The sequence below is a fragment of the Coregonus lavaretus genome, assembly GCF_964263955.1.
Source record: "Coregonus lavaretus genome assembly, contig: HAP1_SCAFFOLD_2530, whole genome shotgun sequence".
Taxonomy (NCBI): domain Eukaryota; kingdom Metazoa; phylum Chordata; class Actinopteri; order Salmoniformes; family Salmonidae; genus Coregonus; species Coregonus lavaretus.
In genome coordinates, this window is record NW_028158056.1 from 5,866 (window position 1) to 25,000 (window position 19,135).

Genomic DNA, 19,135 nt, shown 5'->3' on the forward strand with positions numbered 1-19,135 from the left:
CATTCTTGAGGTGGAGTAGCTCTACCAGTCAATGTGTGGGGGTACAGGTTAGTTGAGGTCATTTGTAAAGTGACTATGCATAGATAAACAGCAAGTAGCAGCAGTGTAAAATCAAAAAGGGGGTGGGGGGGGGGGGGGTCAATGTAAATAGTCCGGGTGGCCATTTCATTAATTCTTCCCCCATTCGTTTGGGATTGAGACCTGCAGTCACCTTGATTTAAGACCACTTTTGAGAAGTGTTCCACAGGCAGTAAATCTATTGTAGAATAAATGGAAACTGGATCCATTTCATTCTATTAACATGGCTTGTGTGTGTTATAGCAGTAATGGGGTTAAACTGATATTAAAATGACAACTCCATAGGTGGGTACCAGGTCAGGGGAGTTCATCTCTGCTCCCAGCATCCCTGGGACAGTACTGATCAACATAGCTGACCTGATGCAGAGGTGGACCAGTGATGTTTTCCTCTCAGTGGTGAGACTTGTCCTTCCATTTGACACACCTTTCCCTCATAAGATCATACAAGATGTTACAGGCTTATTGCATGTGGAAACAGACCTGCATTCAATTACTATTTAAAATCATGTTGAATACTTAATAAGCAGTGCTTGATTGAGTTTGCCTGTTGTAATGGCACCAATAGAAAAGTCCTAAAAGTACAAACATCAAAAACGTTTCTCGTTCAGTTAGTCCCTCCCTGTTTCAGCTAATTATCTTCAGTTTGGTGCCTAGTGAATACGACTCAGGTCTCTATGGAAACATCAATGTAAATTCACCTTAGGTTTTTACTCCTCACTTTCCCTTTCAGGTCTATAGGGTTTTGCTGCCCCCTGCTGGAGACTGGAGCACAAGGCAGTCCCTGGCTTTCTTTGGGCAGCTGGAGGATGAGGCCCTCCTCACCTGTTGTGACGGGTCCAACAAATATCCCCTGGTGAAGGCAGGGTCCTATCTCATCCAACGCTTCAATGACTCTTATGGGAGGCAGTGAGCATTTCCCATGTTAAGCTATGGAATTAATTGTACAGCATTGGATTGGTGTTGGCATGGGGTAGAGGGAGTTTACATATACCAGTCATTTCCTTTTAAATCCATGAAGGGAAGTGGACAAGTTCACACTTAGAAAGGAGATAATAGTTCCACACCTCATGTGTCCTGATAACTACAGGAATGGAACCATATTGAGGTTGTCTGCTTTCTATAGTCTCCCGAGTGGAGCAGTGGTCTAAGGCACTGCATCACAGTGATAGCTGTGCCACTAGAGATCTTGGTTCAAATCCAGGCTCTGTCGTAGCTGTCAGCGACCGGGCGGCGCACAATTGGTCCAGGGTAGGGGAGGGAATGGCCGGCAGGGATGTAGCTCAGTTGGTAGAGCATGGTGTTTGCAATGCCAGGGTTGTGGTTTCGATTCCCATGGGGGCCAGTATGAAAAAAATATATAATATGCCATTTAGCGGACGCTTTTATCCAAAGCGACTTACAGTCATGTATATATATACATGCACTAACGGTAAGTTGCTCTGGATAAGAGCGTCTCCTAAATGACGTAAATGTGTATGGTTTGAGAGAGAGAGAAAACATCAGGTAAAGTTCTGGGGGATGTCAGCCATGAAGTTGTCTAAACACAACTGGAATATAATTTGTTTGTGATTCATTGTTAATGGATTTTCCATTAGGAACACAGGGGGAAAACCTAACACAACAACACACATAACACACAACCAATAAAAACAAAGGGGGAGGAAACCACTAAAGTCATTACCATATTGTCATTTTCTAATGACAGGGAGAAAACATGTAAAATCTAGAAGACTACTTTAGATCTGGTCAGAAGAAGCCTAGTGCACTACGTAGGGAACAGGGAGAGATTTGGGACAGAGACAGTAACTCCTGTATGGAAATCTTCATTCTAATGACAGTGAGCAAATCTCCACCCTATTCCCTATGTAGTGCACTACTTTAGATCTGGTCAGAAGTAGCCTAGTGCACCACGTAGGGAACAGGGTGTCATTTGGGCCAGAGTCAGTAACTCCCCTGGGTATGAATTGTCTCTCTATCTTATCTGTCTTCTATATGATGTTCTCCTCTCCTCCTCTCTTCTCTCCTCTATTCACTCTATTCTATCATCCACACCACATGCCAGCTTCAACACAATCCATTTACAAGTTAAAGACACACCTTGGAATAAATAGCAAAGGAAAACTACTACTAGATGTATTTTTTATTTCCCATCACCATGAATCATATTTAATAACTGAACAGTAGCAGACCTAACTTCATCTGTTCCTGACTCTAGATAGTGGATTAAAAATACCATCAATCTCCAATGATATTAAAGTACAATTCTGAACATTACTGATATACTGAGTGGCAAGTCAAGATATCTGCTGGGTTTTTATTGTTTGGTTAATAGCACCACCTGCTGGACAGGTTTAATGTTGCTTGACTGAGCAGGATGGGAGAATAAATTATACCAAACTTAGGGCAGGTTTCCCGGACATCTCCATTTTACATGCTTTTTAGTCTAGGACTAGGCTTCATCTGTGTCCGGGAAACCGGCCCATATAGTTTAATTAGCAAGTAAGTAACACTACCTGTTCCATGATACTGAGGAAAATTACATTGAGACAGAGAACCAATTGAGAAAACATTTCAATGGTTCTGAATGACAACCAACATACATTAACAGCATACATCATGATTAATGTGAATATATAAGATTAAAACATTGCACTTAAAAAAAATATGAATGCATTGAATTGTAATTCATAACATCTTCTGAAGATCAAATCAATCAAATCATTGTACATAAAAACAGAGCAGAATGAATCATCACATCTGGGGACCATCACCACCAGCATGACTAGTATCTATGTGGACCCTACTACAGTTTAACCAGCTCAGCTATAGACTACACCAGCATGACTAGTATCTATGTGGACCCTACTACAGTTTAACCAGCTCAGCTATAGACTACACCAGCATGACTAGTATCTATGTGGACCCTACTACAGTTTAACCAGCTCAGCAGTACCATAGAGATTAAACCCAGGATAGAGGGGCTGAGTGAATGTGGTCTGGACTCTGTGGAGGAGGGTCATTGTGTCAGAGACACTGTAGAAGGACAGAGTACCTGCCTTGTGATCCAGGTACACTCCTACTCTGGAGGACTGAGGGCCTGATACTTTAGTCCCAACATTATTGTGTCTGAAACAATAATCACCTCTATAACACTGTAAACTCCAGGACTTGTCATTCTGTCCAAATCCACCATCTGTCCCTGTTCTGCTGATGTCTTTATATGAGACTGCTGTAACACACCACCCACTCCACTCCATCTCCCAGTAACAGCGTCCAGACAGACCCTCTCTACACAGAACCTGCCACCGGTTGGTGAATCTGTCTGGATGAACAGGATATGGTTGGTCTTGGTCTGTATAGGTCACCTTTCTGTTCCCTTCAGACAGAGAGAGGTGTGTGTGTGCTGTGTTTGGGTCCAGTGTGAGCTGACAGGAATCTGGGAGAAGAGCAGAGCAGAGACCAATGAGGGGAGTTAGAACAATAAGTGAAGTCAGATACTGTATCTACCCTGTCTTTGATTAGAGCACAGCAGAGATCAAATCAGAGAAATATGAGGAGTCAGATAGATACCCAGTCTTTGATTAGATCTACTATTGCTATATATTTCTAGAGGGATTGTTAGGAGTGTCAGTAAAAAGAGACTGTTAGTTACTTCAGAATAAAGAGACTCACATTGTAAGAAATGTTCTCTGGTCTTGGGCTCTGGAGGCAGTACAACCTCCACTATATTCACTACAGACACACAAACACATTCACAGAGAGAGGGAATGTTATCATCATACCATATTCCACATGTATATGACTAGTAGGGAACTTTCAATGGTCTAAAGTTGATGTTCTTATTATTTTCAACACACCTGTAGAGGAGATCTTGGACCATTCTCCTTTAAGGACGTCTTCTAGTTTCTCTCTCAGTTCAGACACAGTCTTACTCACATCTCCAAAGTACTGAAGAGGACGGACAACGATGCTGGGTAAGTCTGAAGATACACTGGTACCGGAGAGAGACTGATAACTCTGGAGAGAGAGAGAGAGAGGGAGAGAGAGCAGAACCAAATGATTGAGAGTTTCACATTGAGTTTTAATTTCATATCACATGTATCAAGGCAGTTGAGTTACCTGGAGGAAATGGATGTGATCCTCTGTGTGTGAGAGCTGCTCCAGCTCAGTGCTTCTCTTCCTCAGCTCAGCTATCTCCTGCTCCAGTTGCTCCAGGAGTCCTTCAGCTTGACTCACTTGAGCCTTCTCTTGGGCTCTGATCAGCTCCGTCACCTCAGAGCGCCTTCTCTCAATGGAGCGGATCAGCTCAGTAAAGATCTTATCACTGTCCTCCACTGCTGCCTGTGCAGAGCGCTGTTAAGAGAGAGAGAGAGAGAGAGACTGACTTGTCTTACTTTAATGAGCCATCCTCATTACACTAACACCCCCACCCCTAAAAGCACATTGCGTGACACCACAACCTCCACACAATCACATTATCCAGTACCCAACACCACAGTACAATACACCATCCAGCACCACATTCCAACCGTCCATCCAACCCCTCCTCTCCAGCCGTACAGACAGCCCCCCTGAGCCCCCATACCTCCTGAAACATCTCCACACTGTTGATCATTTTGTACAACTCAAACTCAACCCTAAGGCGTCAACAGTAATGGCATTACCCTGGCAACACAGAAAAAACATGATGAACAGTCTGTCATTGCAGAAAATGGACACCCCTCCCCAACTCCCAGGTCAACCCGAGCCAACCAGCTATTGGTGTCCAGGGCTCCATGTAATACCCTCCACTGGACGACCCCTGACCTTTCCAGCACTGGGAGCTTATAGAGCACCCTCCACCTATACCCTGCCATGCTCTCAGCCCCCACAACCCCCTGCCACTGATGCCCCTTCACTCCCACTAAGCTCAGAGTGTTAAAAGTCAGTAAGTCCTCCGGACTCTCCTGCCAGTCCCCAGTCTCTGCTGTCACTTGCAGTGGTGGAAACGGTGGTGGCCCCTCCTCAGGCTGCTCCAGCCCTCAGTACTGCAGCATAGAAATCAGAGACCCCTGCTGTATTGAGTCTCTCCTGCCGCATGATGAAGAGCTGCTGATCCAGCCCCAAACCACCAGCCCTCCTCAACAGAGTACATGCTGGTTCCCTCCAGCCCACCTCCGTAGGGTACAGTAGCCTCTGTGCTGCTGAGTCAGAACGCTGCCACCCTGACCAGAAAAAATTCACTAACTTGCGCTGCAGGTCCACAAGCAGACCACCGGGGGCGTTGAGAATGGCCAATTTAAGCCATAGAGAGGATGCCACCAAGTTGTTGATGATCAGCTACCTCCCTCTGTATGCCACTTGGGAGATGAGCCACCTCCACTTCGTCAGCCTCGACACCACCGCTTGTGACACTCCTTCCCAGTTCTTCCTATCCCAACCCTCCGAGCCCAGATACACCCCAAGCATCTTGAGCCACTCACAGCCCCACTGCAACCCCCCTGGAAGCTGCGGAGGTGCCCTGTCCCTCCATGCCCCACATAACAGAGCCTCACTCTTGCCCCAGTTTCCCTAAGCAGAAGACGCCCCCTCGTACACCCTCAAACTATTCTCCAGGGCCTGTAGGTTCTGCTCATCCCTAACCAACACAGACGTCATCAGCGTATGCTGACACTGCTATGCCTGTCCCCAACCCTAAGCCTGGCTCCCACACTCCCTGTAGCCTCCTGCGTAGCAGGCCCAGAAAGGGCTCAATAACAAGAGTGTTTAGCTGTCCTGACAGAGGGCATCCCTGGTGAATGCCCCTCCGTACCCAGACTGGCCTACTGAGCCCTCCCCACACCTTGACCATACATGAAGCCCCAGCGTACAGCATTTGAACACAGGCCACAAAATTCTCCCCACGACAGAAGTTACCCACCCATCAGGCTCCCTCATCTCCCCAAAACAGAAGATACCCACCCATCAGGCTCCCTCCTCTCCCCACAACAGAAGTTACCCACCCATCAGGCTCCCTCATCTCCCCACAACAGAAGTTACCCACCCATCAGGCTCCCTCATCTCCCCCACAACAGAAGTTACCCACCCATCAGGCTCCCTCATCTCCCCCACAACAGAAGTTACCCACCCATCAGGCTCCCTCATCTCCCCACAACAGAAGTTACCCACCCATCAGGCTCCCTCATCTCCCCCACAACAGAAGTTACCCACCCATCAGGCTCCCTCATCTCCCCCACAACAGAAGTTACCCACCCATCAGGCTCCTTCATCTCCCCACAACAGAAGTTACCCACCCATCAGGCTCCCTCCTCTCCCCACAACAGAAGTTACCCACCCATCAGGCTCCCTCATCTCCCCACAACAGAAGTTACCCACCCATCAGGCTCCCTCATCTCCCCACAACAGAAGTTACCCACCGATCAGGCTCCCTCATCTCCCCACAACAGAAGTTACCCACCCATCAGGCTCCCTCATCTCCCCACAACAGAAGTTACCCACCCATCAGGCTCCCTCATCTCCCCCACAACAGAAGTTACCCACCCATCAGGCTCCCTCATCTCCTCACAACAGAAGTTACCCACCCATCAGGCTCCCTCATCTCCCCACAACAGAAGTTACCCGCCCATCAGACAAACGTAAAACAAGGGATTTTCTTGGTTTCCCCTCTCTGTTTTTCCAACCCCTCTGGTGAAACAGAGAACTGAGCCCTGTACTATAATATAATATAATGTGCCATTTTGCAGACGCTTTTATCCAAAGCGACTTACAGTCATGCGTGCATATATATATATATTTATTTATTTTGTGTATGGGTGGTCCCGGGGATCGAACCCACTACCCTGGTTTTACAAGCGCCGTGCTCTACCAGCTGAGCTACAGAGGACCAGGTGCAGACACATTTATGAAAGCAAAGACAAGGTCATTATTTGGGCTCTAAACACTAACAACCTACCCTTACACACCTCTTTTGCTACCCCTGCACTAAGATTTCTGCCATGGCATTTAAATGTTTTTGGTTTACATATTCCCCCAGTCTTTGCCGGCGTTCATGTTAAGGAAGTCTAACCGTGAAATCTCCATAAGAGGTGGGAGGGAAATCACCACAATCAGAAACCAGTAGAGAAGCCCATAAAGCCGCCATGCCAGAAAAAAAACATCAATTTAAGCAGATTCTGAAGACATGCCCTTAAGAACCCATGACCCATTTTCTCAGCCTATACCGCTTCCTGGGTGAGAGGACACTAAACCCCTCATTCTTCATCACGTGTTGTACTGACCTTACAAACCTTCCAGGATCAATCAAATAAGACTCCAGCAGAACCTTCTTTTTCCCCTTTAGTCTCCTTCAGGAACCTAGAAAGTTCTCTCACCATATATACTGGGCCCTCAGCCTGACTGTCTGTCAGCTCTGGATCCAATGAGCCGTCTGAAAACGAGACCGCCTTGTCCTCCGCTCCCGCAGACTCACCTCCCCCCTCTTCCTCCTCCTCCATTGGCACGGTACCGTCCTCCTCCTCCCCAGTCTCTGCCCCCCTGCACTTCCCCCCTGATCAGTGCCTCTTCCCCAATGACAGGCAATATTTCCTGGGATGAGCCCACCAAGCCTTCGCCCACCGGAGTCTCTGTTACTACAGAAACCTGCCTCAGCTCATGTAGCCCAGCTGCAACCCTCCCCACCACCGCTTTCTCCACGGCCTGCGCACCACCACTTGGCCATGCACTACTACCGTGTAGCTCAGCTGGTAGAGCAAGGCGCTTGCAACACCAGGGTTGTGGGTTCGTTTCCCATGGCGGGACAGTATGAAAATGTAAGTCGCTCTGGATAAGAGCATCTGCTAAATGACTAAAATGTAAAAAATGTACTCTCCTCCCTCCTGGTACCCCTGCCATTTATTTTGCAATTCTGAGTAATCACTATTTTAGTAAGGATTAGTAAGGAAAAACACTTTATTCAGTACTACTGCAGTTGCTTAATAATTCCAATAGATGGCAGCATAAGACCATGAATGACTTTTCAGAAGATTAGTTTAGTTCTCTCCCTGGATACACCACCACTCCACCACACAGGAAAACTCCTGCCTGAGCTTTTTACTGTCCCTTTCCACACTGCTAACGCAAGAGGAAGGACTGAAAACACATTACTGTGAAGTAATATAATGATGATTCATGTTTATTATTACCTGTTTTTATGCTCATGTTTTTAAATTATACTTCGTTACTATAACGATTATCAATAAGCCTGAACATTAATTCAGTCACCTCTGGTCGACAAAAACATATTTTTCTAGTACATTCATTGTCAAATTCATCAACCAGCATCGAGCCACTCTGCCTTCTCACGCAAGCGAGGGGCATGTTGAGGTAAATATGCTAACCGCGACGGTTGCATGATGTAATTTATTGGTGGGCTGGAAGATGCAGTGTTTTTTCTTTTCTATTCAGAGGCTATTTACTCCCAATATGAGATAATTTTATATAGAAGGTTTTTATAATGCATGTTTACTAGGGTTGAGGTTAGCGCATCTGAGTAGGGATTATTTGGCCGGTGTTCAATACCTGCTAGAGTTAATATTTTGTTGCTCTCCCAAAAGCAACACAGGCCTAATACGAGATATATAGCTAACTGTAAAGTAATGAGTGACCTTTTTAGAAAATCATAGGACATAGTCTTTTTGTTGCATGCTATTTTATGCTTGTAGCCTATACCTGATGCTTTGTGGTTTTATGCAGCCATCTATTGGAAACATTTAGCAATTAAAAGTTATTAATTCACGTAAAGACATTGGTGAGGCAGCTGAGAAATAAAGTGTATTTTTCGTATTAATTCTGGAGATCAGTCTCAAACCTGCCCCACCTATGACATGCCAATTGCTGGACTTTCACATAGAGGTTACTAGGTCACACCCAGTTCAAACCACATTTAAAAAATAAAACAAATGTGTTGTTTATCAAGTGTTCTGCCATATGGTAATATTATGAAACTGGGCTCCATGGCGGATGCAATGAAGTAATTTTATCAGAAAAAGGCGTTCAAAATGTATTGTGTCCAGCCTAGTCCTAGCCCCCGCTGCCGGCTGGTCGCGCTTGTCTGCACTAGCATTATGCCCTACATCCCCACACTAGAAACACCCAAAACTATCTGTGCTAGCAAACCCTGTCTTCCACCCCTCCCCTGTGTAACCTTGAAGATTGTTAAGAAACAAACACTTGTCTACGAAAAGAGACATGTTTAACGGATTCCGCTTGGCACCCAGCCGAGAACACACGAAAACCACTTTATTTTTACATTTACCAAAACTAACCAACTATTTACGGTCTGTTCGTAAGTAATAAACGGAGGCTGGATTATAATATAAATCCATTATACTTTGTGACACAAAATGGGAAAAGGGGAAATTATAATAATACAGAAAATCACCCTTCCAACTAACCCTACTCATTAAATACCCACTACCCCATTCCACTACTTTGACCCTATCTGCTCCTGCACCATGCCAACGGCCTGGGAGGACAGGAAACCACAACTCAACACACCCTGTAACTCTTCTGAAGTCAAATCTTGTATGCCCAAATACTTCTCTGCAGCTGCCACCACAACATATTTTTTCTTTTTTTTACGTTCCATTTCTGCGGTACAGTTGATAACCATTGCTATGAACTCTAAGAAGCTAACTTTACTGAAGCATATATCACTCGTTGGCCTATCCCTCTGTGCTGGCACAGATCTACTACTCACAGGGATCCTCTCAGGATCTCTCACCCTTGACCCATCCTCCTCTACTTCCTTCACTGCCTCAGCATACGACACCTTCTGCACTACTCTGACTCTAGCCACCTCAACCTGCCTCTCTCGCACCGGACACTTCAGATCCCCAGCAACATGGACATCCCAACAGTTGACACACATTTGTATCCACCGAAACTACACAATCCTCTAACCCCTCCTGCACAATTCCCACATCTTGGAATCTCCCTCCTACAAACAGCTGCAACATGACCATAAACGTTGCACCTGAATCAGTGCAGTGGATTCGCCACAAAAGCTCTAACAGGATAACTGATATATCCTACCATGACTTTGTCGGGTAAAGACTCAAAACTCAAAAGGACTGACAGTGACTCCTCTGTTTCACCACGCTCACCACCGGGTCTGTGTTGCACCAAACGGCGGGAATCACAAACACCAGCAGTCTTCAACCTTAATTGCTCCACTTCTACACTTAACGCTACCCCAGAAATCACTCCTTTCAATGGTGCCCTGTTCCTAAGAGCAAAGCAAGAAACAGATCTTGACCCAAGTTGCGTGACACGGAGCGCCCACTCCCTCTGGTCAGAAGAAACACAAACAAATATCACAAGTCCACTACAGGTTACCTTCACTGATTCAACTGCACCCAACTCCTTTCCCACCCACCCTGAAACCACAAATGGATCTGCCAAAAGGTATGGATCCACTTTGTCCTACAATGTAACTCCTACTGCACCAGATTCTTCTTTATCATGTCCATTGATGCCAGGCTCTGGTTCTGAGCTCTTCACCACACCTTCTACCTCACTTAACTCTCCCTCATTCATTTCCATTTCACCTCCAGAACTCAGTCTGGCGAATGGCTCACTCTGTTTGCACTTGAATTATAACATTTGAAATGTCTCTATTACTTTGAAACTTTTGTGAGTGTAATGTTTACTTTTAATTTCTGATTGTTTATTATCTATTTCACTTGCTTTCGCAATGTAAACATATATGTTTCCCATGCCAATAAAGCCCTTTGAATTAAATTGAGAGAGAGCTCCATTTTAATGTATAGGGGACTTGAGCCTTTCATGGTTACTCAAGGTTATGTGATGAGGTAACCCCTCTTGCGACTTCAAAATCAGTGTCGGCCCTCGACCCAAAAGGAATGTCCTCTTGGTGAAACAGTCAAGATGTTGGTTTCTCTCCTCAGTAGACCCGGGTTCATATCCCACCGGTTACATTAAGCAGTCTATTCTCTGAAAGGGGTCCAGACAGCCTGTTCCCAACAGTGGGGTCAGTGGGATTGGAGACGGGCATCTCTCTCTCTCTCTGACTGGAGGAGAGAAGTGAAATGGTGTGTCTCCTCTGGTCAACAACACTCACCTTGAGAGACTCCACAGCCTGTTGGAGCTCCTTCAGCTCCTTCTCTCTCTCCTGGAATCTCTGCTGGACGTTCTGCTGACTCATCCCCAGCTGCATCTGTGGAGAATCACTCTTCAATGAGCTATCAAGCTTTATTTGTCCAGTAGATCAATAGTATAGTAACGTGACATAGGGCCCATAGAGAGGAAGGTATATAATCTTGATGAAGTTCCTTTACCATAAGATATTTTCTATGTTGCTATGTTAATGATTATAGTTTTTATGGTAGGTGTACATGTATCAAGGGGTTGAGACTGAACTTTGAACTCCTAAAAGGGCATTCGGATGATAATAGTGTTTGACTTCAGAAAATTGTGATACATTTGGATCAAACTCAATATACTCAAGGTTTGTGTTCATATTTGTTCTGCTGAGGATCAATTTCATTTGAATGATCTCATATTCAAACAGCCTTAGTTCCTACTGTATCTTTAATTATTTGTTTATCAGACAGTCACCAACAAGTAGTTCTGGTCTTACCTGTTTCTCAGTCCTCTCTGCTGCAGCTGACACTGTATCATGGCCTTTATGTTCATCCATCACACACTGATAACAGATACACTGCTGATCGGTACGACAGAAAACCTCCAGCAGTTTGTCATGATGAGAGCAGATCTTCTCCTGTAGTTGTGCGGTGGCTTTGACCAGCTTGTGCTTCTTGAAAGCAGGAGATTCATAGTGAGATTGGAGGTGAGTCTCACAGTAAGAGGCCAGACACACCAGACAGGACATGAGGGCTTTCTGCTTTCTGGTCCCAGTGCAGACATCACACGCCACATCTCCAGGTCCAGCATAGCACAGAGCAGGAGGGGGAGCAGCCTGGAGTCCTGTCTTCTTCAGTTTCTCCACCACCTCAGCCAACATGTTATTTTTCCTCAGATTAGGCCTTGGAGTGAAGGTCTCTCTGCACTGAGGACAGCTATAGACCCCTTTCAGAACATCCTGATCCCAGCAGCCGTCAATACAGCTCCTACAGTAACTGTGTCCACAGGGAATAACCACCGGCTCCTTCAGTAGATCCAGACAGACAGAACAACAGAACTGGTCCTGGTCCAGCAGAACTCCCTGCTGAGCCATTTGGATGGTTGTTCACTCTCACACAGACAGACGACACAGAGACTCAGATCAGTTTCGTTTCCTCAGAAGAGAGTTTGTGGAGGGGAGGGACTTCCTGGTTCTGCCAGAGGGGTGGGGTTAGAGGGAGGGAGGGGTTAAAGGGAGAGAGAGAGAGAGAGAGAGAGAGAGAGAGAGAGAGAGAGAGAGAGAGAGAGAGAGAGAGAGAGAGAGAGAGAGAGAGAGAGAGAGAGAGAGAGAGAGAGAGAGAGAGAGAGAGAGAGAGAGAGAGAGAGAGAGAGAGAGAGAACTGTCCGCAATGTTAATAGAGACAAAGATTTGTGTTCCTAGGTTAGGGCCCTTAATATGGAATAAATTAAATAGAGTGGTTAGAATATATAAAGGGTAACAGTTTCTATGAAGTACATATGTATAATGCTTTTAATGAATTGTGTAATGCCTTAAACTTATGTGCTATGACACTAACTATAAGAAATGAATACTGTATGTATTGACTGATCATTGAGAATGATCTAACACTTTACATTACAGTGTGTTTATTGGTGTGTAATTATTCCTGTTAGTCCAGTGGTGTAAAAGTACTGTGATGCCTCATTCTTCCACTGTACTAGCAGCAGTAACCCTAGCCAGTAATAAGGCTACTGTAATGGAAAGTGGTACAGGAAATATAAAGGAAGGATTTATACATGTCATCTATGATATACTGTATGTAATGATATGTCTATGTCTTCTATATGGTGTTCTATACTGTATGTAATGATATGTCTATGTCTTCTATATGGTGTTCTATACTGTATGTAATGATATGTCTATGTCTTCTATATGGTGTTCTATACTCTATGTAATGATATGTCTATGTCTTCTATATGGTGTTCTATACTGTATGTAATGATATGTCTATGTCTTCTATATGGTGTTCTATACTGTATGTAATGATATGTCTATGTCTTCTATATGGTGTTCTATACTGTATGTAATGATATGTCTATGTCTTCTATATGGTGTTCTATACTGTATGTAATGATATGTCTATGTCTTCTAGATGGTGTTCTATACTGTATGTAATGATATGTCTATGTCTTCTATATGGTGTTCTATACTGTATGTAATGATATGTCTATGTCTTCTAGATGGTGTTCTATACTGTATGTAATGATATGTCTATGTCTTCTAGGTGGTGTTCTATACTGTATGTAATGATATGTCTATGTCTTCTATATGGTGTTCTATACTGTATGTAATGATATGTCTATGTCTTCTATATGGTGTTCTATACTGTATGTAATGATATGTCTATGTCTTCTATATGGTGTTCTATACTGTATGTAATGATATGTCTATGTCTTCTATATGGTGTTCTATACTGTATGTAATGATATGTCTATGTCTTCTAGATGGTGTTCTATACTGTATGTAATGATATGTCTATGTCTTCTATATGGTGTTCTATACTGTATGTAATGATATGTCTATGTCTTCTAGATGGTGTTCTATACTGTATGTAATGATATGTCTATGTCTTCTAGGTGGTGTTCTATACTGTATGTAATGATATGTCTATGTCTTCTATATGGTGTTCTATACTGTATGTAATGATATGTCTATGTCTTCTAGATGGTGTTCTATACTGTATGTAATGATATGTCTATGTCTTCTAGGTGGTGTTCTATACTGTATGTAATGATATGTCTATGTCTTCTATATGGTGTTCTATACTGTATGTAATGATATGTCTATGTCTTCTATATGGTGTTCTATACTTCTATTCCTCATTCTTCCACTGTACTAGCAGCAGTAACCCTAACCCAAACTCTAACCCTAACTAACTCTAACCCTGCGATCGAAATGCTACTTTGACACTGACAAACTGAGAATCAGAGATCAATAAAAACGACCTTGTCTTGAATCCATCAATAGCCGAGGCCTAGGTGTTCGGAGATACATATTGTAGGCTACAATATGAGGAGGAAATTATAGTCCTAAAAATGCTTTCCAGTTCCACTGACTCACCCAATGATGCACAGCTCCCTCACTGGTGATGGCCGATGCACTCGTGCCAAAAGCCTATCTCTCTCTCTCTCTTTTGTAAAACAATATTTGGAAGTTGATCAAATATTTTGGTGGCCTACAGCATAGAGTCTAAATAAATGATGAAGTGCAACGCTTGAGAGATGAGAGTTCAGGCTCCTGTCTATCAGAGCAGAGAGGAGAGATCATAGAAAGTGAATCTCATTCTAGTTACATTTGAAGTCGGAAGTTTACATACACCTTAGCCAAATACATTTCAACTCAGTTTATCAGAGCAGAGAGGGAGAGAGACCGTAGAAAGTGAATGTCATTGTCACGACTTCGGCCGATGCTGCCTCTCCTCCTTGTTCGGGCAGGCTTCGGCGTTCGTCGTCACCGGCTTACTAACCACTGCCGCCCCAATCATCATCACAATTGTCTTGTCTTGTCAATCACACACACCTGGTTCCTATCCCCTAATTAGTCAGTGTATAAGTGTTCCCTCTACCCCGTTGTCCTTGTGGGGGATTGTTAATTGTGAGAGTAGTGTAGCTCGGTGGAGCTACTCATAACATTGTGTTGCCAGGGTAGATTTCCCCCCTGTGCCTATGTATTATTGGATTCCGTTACAGTGTATTTGCCAGGGATGTTAGTTTGCCCTGTGCCTGTTTCGTTGATCGCTATTGGAGCGCATTTGTGTGTCAACGTAGGAATAAACTCTGTATTCGGTGATTACCCTCCTGCGCCTGACTCCTTCCACCACACTCATCACAGTCATTCTAGTTATGTGAGAGATACAGGCGTGCTTCTCACACAGCCACCGTCACGCGTCGGCCACGCGTTTGTCTCCAACATATACTATGCCCACATACTCTAGTGTAGCTGTGGGGCTTACAAGTCTGAATTTCTTACAGCCTAATTTTCAAGACATCAATGTACAGCAACATTTTTAGGTGTCACTGCAGAACACCCTCCATATGCATATGAACACATACTCAGAGGTGGGGCTTACAAGACTCACATTTCATATACTCAGAGGTGGGGCTTACAAGACTCACATTTCACATACTCAGAGGTGGGGCTTACAAGACTCACATTTCACATACTCAGAGGTGGGGCTTACAAGACTCACATTTCACATACTCAGAGGTGGGGCTTACAAGACTCACATTTCATATACTCAGAGGTGGGGCTTACAATACTCACATTTCATATACTCAGAGGTGGGGCTTACAATACTCACATTTCATATACTTTTCAAGACATCACTGTAGGACAAACATTTGATTTGATATCAGAATATACTTCAAATAAAATAAATCAATGTATGCTACAGCAGAACACATATTATAGTATATAGGCCTCCTGCCTATCTGATAATATGAAGCGCATATTCAGATTAACTTCACAGGACAGAACAAGTTTGTAAAGTTTTCCAGAACCTTCCACAACACGGCCATTTCCTGGTGCGTCTTCTCCTCCCTATCTCTTGTTTTGCTCCTGGTGTCTGTGACACATCTGGGTCCTTTAGCAATCCATGACCTCACATAGGGGACTGGGTTGAATTTGGTCAGGGGTGGGCCAACAAGGTTCAGAAAGAGTAGCCCTGATATGGTGGAGGTATGCAGAGAGGCGCGGGTTGAGGTGCAAATCAGATTCATTTGAGAAAATCCCTGCTGGCCTTCTGCACTGGAGATGGGGATGGTGCTGACCACCATCAACATCTCTTTAAGTCCATCTGGAGATGGGGATGGTGCTGACCTCCATCAACATCTCTTTAAGTCCATCTGGAGATGGGGATGGTGCTGACTACCATCAACATCTCTTTAAGTCCATCTGGAGATGGGGATGGTGCTGACCACCATCAACATCTCTTTAAGTCCATCTGGAGATGGGGATGGTGCTGACCACCATCAACATCTCTTTAAGTCCATCTGGAGATGGGGATGGTGCTGACCTCCATCAACATCTCTTTAAGTCCATCTGGAGATGGGGATGGTGCTGACCTCCATCAACATCTCTTTAAGTCCATCTGGAGATGGGGATGGTGCTGACCACCATCAACATCTCTTTAAGTCCATCTGGAGATGGGGATGGTGCTGACCTCCATCAATATCTCTTTAAGTCCATCTGGAAAGTCTCCTTTATCATTACCATCAGTGTCCCTGTACTGCCTGTAGGCCCGTATGACCGTACGTGGACTGCCAATGCCAAACCTCTGGCAGAGAGATTCTATCACTGTTTCTCCATACAGTGCTCCTGCATCCTCTGGCCAGTATTGAGCATAAAGCACCTTCAGCTCCTCTATGAACTGGCTGTATCCTGTATTGTCCACTGGTGACTGCCCTGTGTGCAGTAATAACACCCTCACTTCCCTGGTGACTGCCCTGTGTGCAGTAATAACACCCTCACTTCCCTGGTGACTGCCCTGTGTGCAGTAATAACACCCTCACTTCCCTGGTGACTGCCCTGTGTGCAGTAATAACACCCTCACTTCCCTGGTGACTGCCCTGTGTGCAGTAATAACACCATCACTTCCCTGGTGACTGCCCTGTGTGCAGTAATAACACCCTCACTTCCCTGGTGACTGCCCTGTGTGCAGTAATAACACCATCACTTCCCTGGTGACTGCCCTGTGTGTCTCTCTTTTGGAGCTCGAGTGCCAATTCAGATGTGTGCGATGCACTTCAACAACTAAGACCTAGATTGTTACCAAACGCATGCGAGGATATCCGCATGGCAAGGCCACTATAGCTCTGACGGGTCACGCCGTCGCGGGAGGCATCCTCAGACCATCATTATTTGGTCCGTAAAGGTTAATGAGACATATTTGTTTATGGTCCAATAACATATTTAAAATCTACCTTGCGTATCAGTTTGGACAATTTGCAAAATTACTGTTAATTAATATCATCACCCCTTTTGAGTTTCTTAGCCCATGGGAGAAGTATATTTCGCCCCCCCAGTCCTTTTTCCACCCAACTTCATCTAGAATTGTTGAATGGGTTTCCTGTAAACAATAGATATTATATTCCTTCTCTTTGAGCCATGTAAATATTGTTCTTCTTTTGTTATTATCTGCTAAGCCATTACAATTATAACTGGCTATTACAATTATAAGCTTTGAATGTTGCTTGACAAGCCAGGGGTTATACGTTTGTTTGGTCTTGAACTGAGCCTCTGTCCAAATTGCACCTGCTCCGGGCACTGCCCCCCCCCCCCCGTGCACTTCGTCGGTGGATGGACATATGTAGAAATAAGAGAGCAGGTCTGAAATCAGTGGGGAAGGATTAGGATGATTGCACAGAAGGATCAACGTGCTTTTACATGATGGTTTTTCTGGGAGGCTGGAGAAATAACCAGGAGGCAACTTGATTTAACTCTGATCGCTTTTTTAAATGTTTACAGTGCAAACAGTGAACAAATTGTATAAATAATGTGTGAGGTACCGGAGCCGGGCAAATAGGTTCTGGAACAAATGAGGTCAAATCTGAGAGGTGCCAGATCTGGCTCAAATTAAGCACTGGAACCCAGGTCTGGAGTGTATGACGTTGGTGTATTGGTACTGAATATACCAGAGATGGAGACAAGACTGATTGGAACAGAACCAGTGAGACCCAGACCAAGACTCAACCACTAGAGACCTCTAGACCCATGTGTCCAACCTGTAAGGAGACCTAGACCAGTTTAAATGTGTCTCACCTGTAAGGAGACCAAGACCAGTTGAAATGTGTCTTAACCTGTAAGGAGACCTAGACCAGTTTAAATGTGTCTCACCTGTAAGGAGACCTAGACCAGTTTAAATGTGTCTCACCTGTAAGGAGACCTAGACCAGTTTAAATGTGTCTCACCTGTAAGGAGACCTAGACCAGTTTAAATGTGTCTTACCTGTAAGGAGACCTAGACCAGTTTAAATGTGTCTCACCTGTAAGGAGACCTAGACCAGTTTAAATGTGGACAAATGAGCCCCAGAGTGTGAACATTAATGCTAGTGTGATGATGATGCTGTCAGTACAGCATAGTGTGGTGAGTTTCAGAGTTGGTCATTAGTCCTCATAGGGGATGGTTTCATTCTATGGAGTAGCAGTGGTCTTCATGACATTGTGCATGTTTTAGATCAAATCCATTGCGGTGAACTGCACAGACTCACTCATCTACAAATCCACTTGCATCTCAAATATTGACTCACTAAGTGGTCCAGATAAGTGATTCTGCGCCTCTCCTTGATCAGACTGATCCCCTCCAACACACTGATGACGGTTTGTCACTATAGAACTGAGTCAAGCCAAGCAGGGCCAAACTGGGCTGGCTAACACTACAGAGCTGAGTCAAGCCAAGCAGGGCCAAACTGGGCTGGCTAACACTACAGAGCTGAGTCAAGCAGGGCCAAACTGGGCTGGCTAACACTACAGAGCTGAGTCAAGCAGGGCCAAACTGGGCTGGCTAACACTACAGAGCTGAGTCAAGCCAAGCAGGGCCAAACTGGGCTGGCTAACACTACAGAGCTGAGTCAAGCAGGGCCAAACTGGGCTGGCTAACACTACAGAGCTGAGTCAAGCCAAGCAGGGCCAAACTGGGCTGGCTAACACTACAGAGCTGAGTCAAGCCAAGTTCTGGAACCATCCTTGAAAGGACAAAGTGTAAAGAAAATATCCCAGCCAGTCCAGTCCAGTTGTGGTCAGCTCTGTTGTGTGAATCTTGTTTCTCCATACCTCTAAATGCCATCTTTCTAGATGGTGCCATTTTCAAATAAAATAAAATAAAATGTAATTACATTTGTCACATGCGCCGAATACAACAGGTGTAGACCTTACCGTGAAATGCTTACTTACAAACCCT

At 44.7% G+C, this 19,135-nt stretch overlaps 1 protein-coding gene across 1 annotated transcript; it reads right to left on the bottom strand.

Moving 5' to 3' along the window:
- Window positions 1-2,203: 2,203 nt before the first annotated feature.
- Window positions 2,204-12,365, bottom strand: LOC311124467 (E3 ubiquitin/ISG15 ligase TRIM25-like). The gene is made up of 6 exons (XM_084198612.1): window positions 11,696-12,365; window positions 11,177-11,272; window positions 4,198-4,431; window positions 3,936-4,095; window positions 3,751-3,810; window positions 2,204-3,514 (listed from the first exon to the last, which is right to left on the bottom strand). The coding sequence occupies exons 1-6, from the start codon at window positions 12,290-12,292 to the stop codon at window positions 3,006-3,008; spliced, it is 1,656 nt and encodes a 551-aa protein (XP_084054738.1). The 5' UTR covers window positions 12,293-12,365; the 3' UTR covers window positions 2,204-3,005.
- Between the last annotated feature and the right edge of the window lie 6,770 nt (window positions 12,366-19,135).